A 6,651-nucleotide genomic window follows, 5' to 3' on the forward strand; every position below is an offset into this window, starting at 1 on the left:
TCCATCATATTATGCTGGAGTTCTAGCATACTTATCCTGGAACTCTAGTATAATATGTTGGAGTTCAAGTATACTTATGCTGGAACTTCAGCATAATATACTGGCGTATTTTCTGGGTTTTGAACAGTGTTTTCGCTCAGATTTATCTTTACATGAAAAGTGGCTAAATTTCGATTACTTTTAAAACTAGGCTATTTTTGAACGTCCACTTCTAAATCTGGCTATTTTTGAATTTCTTCCCGATTTAGCCCCATAGAGTTTAGCCAGAAGGTTGGCCTGAAAGGAAGAAATATTGGACCGGCCCAAATTAGGCTCATATGTCGTTCAATTCAAATCCAAAATGGCCCAACAAATTCACGTTTCACACGGTCACTCATCACGAACAACCACAGCTAGTTACGTATCAACATAATTGGATGTATCGTCAGAATTTGTAATGAAAATGAGATGCAAAGTGCAGAAAAGGAAATAGCGAATCTACGACAACATTTGAAGAACTTTAATGATTAGTTACATGTGAGAGCTTTCAAACTCATAATTTCATATATTACTTTAACATTTTCGTCTAGTAATACTTCAATAGGAGTAGTAAGAAAATTAAACAATAGACTTCATCATTTCCAATATATCTCACACGATTACAATTTGGAAACTCAAACAATTTTCTCTTTAACCATTTAATTATATATGACAGATTGTGATTTTTAGTACTTCTATTTAGTTTCTAACCTTGCAAGTGAAATATTAAAATTTTGATGTCCAAATTGGCATAATTTTTTTTAAATATTTGACCTCAATACTTCGATCTGCTTCACTTTTTTCAAAACGAAAAAATTATGAAATTTTGGAACTCATTATCATTACATAAAGTGCAAAAATGGAACAAAAGAAATAGAAGTTATGCCAGGTTGGGATTATTTGCCATGATGTTTAGGCCCAATAGAACTTCAAATAAGTGGCTGATTACTCGGGGGAAATTAAAAAATAGCCAGATTTACAAGTGTTAATTAAAAAATAACCACAGTTCAAAAGTAATCGAAATTTAGCTACTTTTTATGTAAAAAATAAATTTGAACAAAAATACTGTTCAAAATTCGGAAATATTTCAGCATAATATGCTGGAGTTCGAATTTTTTACATGTGAAATTCCAGCATAACATGCTGGAATTTCATAATATGTTGGAGTTCCAACATAATATTCTGGAAGTCCATACACATGTGCTCCAATCTCTAGTAAGTTATGCTGGAACTTTCCGTATGCTGGAGTTTCAACATAATATGTTGGAAGTTCATACACAGGTGCTATAATCTCTAGTATATTATGTTGGAACTTTCCGTGTTGCAGCCAAATAGTGGCTATTTTTAATGATTTTACAAATGCTGGCTATTTTTTAATTACCAGTCCGAAAACTTGCTAGCACTTGCTATTTTGACCTTATTGTCTAATTATCCAGATTAGCCTCTCGTTGTCCTCCAATTGGCTTGCCAAAGGAAATTTACTAAAGGCCAGTGAGAGGCATCGCAATTTGTAATATTACAGTTAGCAGTTATTGCTTTTTAATATCGGAGAATAACGAGTAACCAATCATAAAGAATTGAGTCAACCGAAAATTAACACAGCACCCGTTACCTACCGTTCATCCTCCATTGAAACGGCCAAAACGGCCGGTGTTATTATACTGTTATAAATTCCTATAAAATACTATAAATACTATATAAAGAGCTCAGCACAAGTAAAGTCAACAATTCTGGGATAATTATACAGTTTTCTTTCATACATCTCTGCATTTAACAACATGACCAAAAATAATCATTTTTTGTTACTGATCATCCGCCTGAACATCCTCGGATTCTGTGTTCATTTAACTAAATCGAATCCACAGCCCCAATTCCCATGTCAGCCACCTCATCACAAATATCCCTTCTGCAACAAAAATCTCCCAATCTCCACTAGAGTTCAGTCCCTTATCTCCTTACTCACCATTGATGAGAAGATCTTACACCTCTCTGATAATACCACTTCAATACCAAGACTTGGCTTACCAGCATACGAATGGTGGTCAGAATCTCTTCACGGTATTGCAACTAATGGACCTGCGGTCAACTTCAATGGCCAAATCAAAGGTGCCACTAGTTTCCCTCAAGTTATTCTTACTGCAGCTGCTTTCAATAGAACATTGTGGCATTCTATTGCAACAGCTATTGCAGTTGAGGCAAGGGCTATGTACAATTTGGGTCAAGCTGGGCTTACATTTTGGGCACCTAATATTAACATTTTGAGGGATCCCAGATGGGGCAGAGGTCAAGAAACGCCAGGGGAAGATCCTATGGTGGTTTCTGCTTATGCCATTGAATATGTTACTGGCTTTCAGGGCTTGAATCCGAAGGCTAAAAAAGGAAATAGAAATGGCTATGGGAAAAAGAGGAGGGTTCTTAAAGAAGATGATAATGATGGTGAGAGGCTGATGTTATCGGCTTGTTGTAAGCATTTCACTGCTTATGACTTGGAGAAATGGGGTGATGCTACCAGATATGACTTCAATGCTGTGGTAAATTTCTTCTTCCTTTGTACTTGATTGCTGAATTTTGAGTTGTTTGATACTATAGTTTTTGCTTCTGCCTACTGATATTTTGTTCTATGGAATCCAAATTATTGCGTTGTGCGGATTATTACTAAGTCATTAGGCCATAGTCTGATCTCAATTTGCTTTTGTTTAGCTCGAACGACAGAAAGATCGTACCAGTTGTTTTAAGTTAATTTCTCGAATGTCGTCCCACTTAGTACTAATTTAGCAAGTAAAGGCACTACACTAATTTTTATGTCTGAAATCTTATTCACATACCTCCTCTCTCTATTGGTGAATGGAGATTGGTACACATGTCTATGCATATCACCTAACCACCTAAAATTGAGATGAAGCTGGCCTCAAAACATCATAATTGATCAAGTAGTGGTGAAATATCATAATTTCTAATGTCAGGTTCTTTATCATTTTGCGTATTAGGTGACGAAGCAGGATATGGAGGATACATTTCAGGCACCTTTTCGTAGTTGTATCCAGCAAGGTAAGGCAAGTTGCTTGATGTGTTCCTACAATAGTGTGAATGGCGTACCAGCATGTGCAGATAAGGAGCTCTTAGACAAAGTACGAACTGACTGGGGATTCGACGGGTAATATTTCATTCTTTTTTTTTCTACATGAAGGTGTTTTAACATGAGATTTACTTCAAACTTATATCTAATCATTGAATGATTTAATTTCAGATATATCACCTCTGATTGTGATGCTGTGGCTACTATATATGAAAACCAAAAATACACCAAAACGCCTGAAGATGCAGTTGCTGTTGCTCTTAAAGCAGGTTTTTTTGGCAGTCACATCAAATTTATCATTCTAGGGAGCTCTATGCTTTTTTGCCAACGCTAATTCAACCTTTTTGGCAGGAACAAATATTAATTGTGGAACATATATGTTGCGACATATGAAATCTGCATTTCAGCAGGGGAGTGTGCTTGAAGAAGACCTAGATAGAGCCCTACAATACTTGTTTTCTGTTCAATTCCGGCTTGGTCTTTTTGATGGAAATCCTGCAGATGGACAGTTTGCAAACTTTGGGGTTCAAGATGTCTGCACTTCTAATCACTTGAATTTGGCCCTCGATGCAGCAAGGCAGGGCATTGTGCTTCTTAAAAATGATCAGAAGTTCTTGCCTTTGGACAAGACAAGTGTTTCGACATTAGCTATAGTAGGTCCTATGGCAAATGTGAGCAGTCCGGGTGGTACTTACTCAGGTTAGAAGATTCAAAATCCTAGAGTATAGGACGCTTTGCTCTTTCCTCCATCACTAAAATAATCCAATATAACATCCAAAACATAGAAATATATTTTTATTTCTTTATGCGAATTCCAAGAGAAATCAAAATGGGGAAAAGGCATAGTCCTCATTCTGCAATGTGTGTGTTTGTCATTGCCCACATGGTAGATGCTCTAATTGGATGCATATAGTTTTGAGGTTGATGCTTGATATAAATCTTGAAAAACATTTTTGGTTACATTAGGAAAATATTTTAACATAGAGTGAAATATTAATGTGCATTCTAGTCAGGAAATATTCTACATGACCAAGTGAGTTTTCTTGTTCTCATTGTTACTTGGGCCAATTCCCTTTTGTCTTAATATTTTGTTTGTATCACAGATCAGTAATCATGAACTACTGATAAAAGCTAACAAGAAAAAAATGTGATTCTTGATTGTCTCCAGAGAAAGCACTTCGAACTGGTGGATTTAATGTAATGTACTGTCCTATGTTATCTTACAGGAGTGCCATGCAAATTAAAGAGCATCCGCGAGGGGTTTCACCGACATATAAATAGAACACTTTATGCAGCTGGTTGCCTTGACGTAGGATGCAATTCCACTGCTGGTTTCCAGGATGCTATTTCTATTGTTAAAGAAGCTGATTATGTAATTGTTGTGGCTGGGTTGGATTTATCCGAGGAAACTGAGGATCATGACCGGTATAGTCTTCTCTTACCAGGTCAACAGACAAACTTAGTTACCACTCTTGCAGCTGCAAGTAAGAAGCCAATTATTTTGGTTCTTACTGGTGGTGGACCTGTTGATGTATCCTTTGCTGAGAAAGACCCTAGAATTGCTAGTATCTTATGGGTTGCTTACCCTGGAGAGACTGGTGGCAAAGCACTTTCTGAGATAATTTTTGGATATCGAAATCCAGGTTAGTATAAAGGTCATACTGGAATCAGATACCAATTAGCTTCAAATGCGTATGAATTTTTCTAGTCCCTATAGCAATTAGCTTCCAATGCTTATGAATTTTCTGGTCCTTAATGAAGCATAACTTAGTTTAGCAAAGTTAGCAATGGAGACAGCTCTTGTGGGATGAGAGTGCAAAAGAGCATACCTATTCCTTCAAATTTGTTGCTGTTTTTCTCTGTCACGAAATGAAACAAGCTGTGGATTGAGCTTTCTATAAATTCATGCAGGTGGAAAATTGCCCATGACTTGGTACCTGGAGTCATTCACCAAAGTGCCAATGACTGACATGAATATGCGAGCTGATCCAGCGAATGGTTATCCTGGAAGAACCTATCGGTTTTACACTGGAAACGTGCTATATGGATTTGGGCATGGATTGAGCTATACAAGCTTTTCTTCACAGCTCTTATCTGCACCGAGCAGATTGAGTTTATCACTTGCTAAATCTAATCGAAAGAGGAGTATACTTGCCAAAAGACGCAGTAGGTTTGGTTACATACATGTTGACGAAGTGGAAAGTTGTCATTCATCAAAATTCTTCGTTCATATCTCTGTCACAAATGATGGGGGCAGGGATGGAAGCCATGTTCTGATGTTATTTTCGAGAGTACTGCAGAATTTTCAAGGTGCTCCACAGAAACAACTTGTTGGATTTGATCGTGTACATGTCCCAGCACATAAATCTGTTGAAACAAGTCTCTTGGTAGATCCTTGCGAGCTTCTTAGCTTTGCAAATGACCAAGGCAACAGAATATTGGCGCTTGGTGAACACACTCTTATTTTAGATGATATAGAGCATGTCGTATCCATTGAAATGTGATAAGAGCCATCACCGTTACGAGGCAGTCAAATTCTTCATAATGTCAGAGCATGAATTTAAGGAATTATATGCCAATCCCCATCCTTGACTCTCTTTGTTGTTGTTTGAGCATAGGTGGTTGCCAACATCTATAATCTGATTTCAAACTCAGGGGATGTTTGTAAGGATCAATTAGACTAACTCCTATCTGGTTTATTTGTAAGTAGACAAATTTTATCATTTTCATTACTTCCACGGGGAATAAACAGAAACGATAGGTCTATTTGGATGGATTAGGGATGTGATAAGCAATGAACATTTGGAGTCTGTACGAGCTCTTTGTATCCTCATCTGAACAATTACAGATTCAATACAAGAATGTGAAGCAATAGTAATTGCTCCTGTTATTCTGATGTTTCTGCTCTTAATGTCGTCAGCCTTGTCGTTATAAGTTTGAGCACAATCTACTTGTTGGGTTTTATTAGGTATAATAAGGCAGAGGGACAAAACGTTAAGTCATTAATTCTTGAAACACATTGTTTCTGTGGCATGTCTTGTGAAATTGCTGAGTGTGGTTAAATTGTTGAAATTTGTTTTTCAGAGATTTTGTGAACATTATTTGACGTGCAATCTACTCCCTTCAGCTAACGAGGCAAAGTAAAACAGTTTTGAGTAGGACAATGTTTGAGCTAAAAATTTTGATTTATGATTACTTTTTGATTTATGATTACTATGTGAACGGTGTTTTCATATCAACGGAATTAATTTGTATCAACAATGTTTGGTATGATAATGAGATGTAAAGAGCAGAAAAGGGAATTGTGAAACCATGAAAAGTGCATGTGGAAGTTATGGAGGTCGTCATACCTGCAACATACAGCTATGTCTTCACATGAAACATGAGCACGAATGTTCTTTTCTTCTTGTTTATAAATTGTGAGAGAAAAGGAGGCATCTGGGTGTGATAGTCACTGAGTTGCAGCTAACTTTTGCATCACTTTCTTAATTTTCTGGTCTTTGTGATTCAAGATGGTGGGCCAAAAGTCTTACTATATTGTTGATTTGCATGTGAAA

The 6,651-nt window shown here is 36.8% G+C and overlaps 1 protein-coding gene across 1 annotated transcript; it reads left to right on the forward strand.

Annotated features, from left to right (window-relative positions):
- Positions 1 to 1,591: 1,591 nt before the first annotated feature.
- On the forward strand, positions 1,592 to 5,990 carry LOC104242445 (probable beta-D-xylosidase 6). Its single transcript, XM_009797492.2, has 6 exons — positions 1,592 to 2,549; positions 3,006 to 3,172; positions 3,266 to 3,363; positions 3,446 to 3,793; positions 4,321 to 4,737; positions 5,006 to 5,990. The coding sequence occupies exons 1-6, from the start codon at positions 1,797 to 1,799 to the stop codon at positions 5,596 to 5,598; spliced, it is 2,376 nt and encodes a 791-aa protein (XP_009795794.1). The 5' UTR covers positions 1,592 to 1,796; the 3' UTR covers positions 5,599 to 5,990.
- Positions 5,991 to 6,651: the final 661 nt, after the last annotated feature.

Source organism: Nicotiana sylvestris, chromosome 2, assembly GCF_000393655.2.
Source record: "Nicotiana sylvestris chromosome 2, ASM39365v2, whole genome shotgun sequence".
Lineage (NCBI taxonomy): Eukaryota > Viridiplantae > Streptophyta > Magnoliopsida > Solanales > Solanaceae > Nicotiana > Nicotiana sylvestris.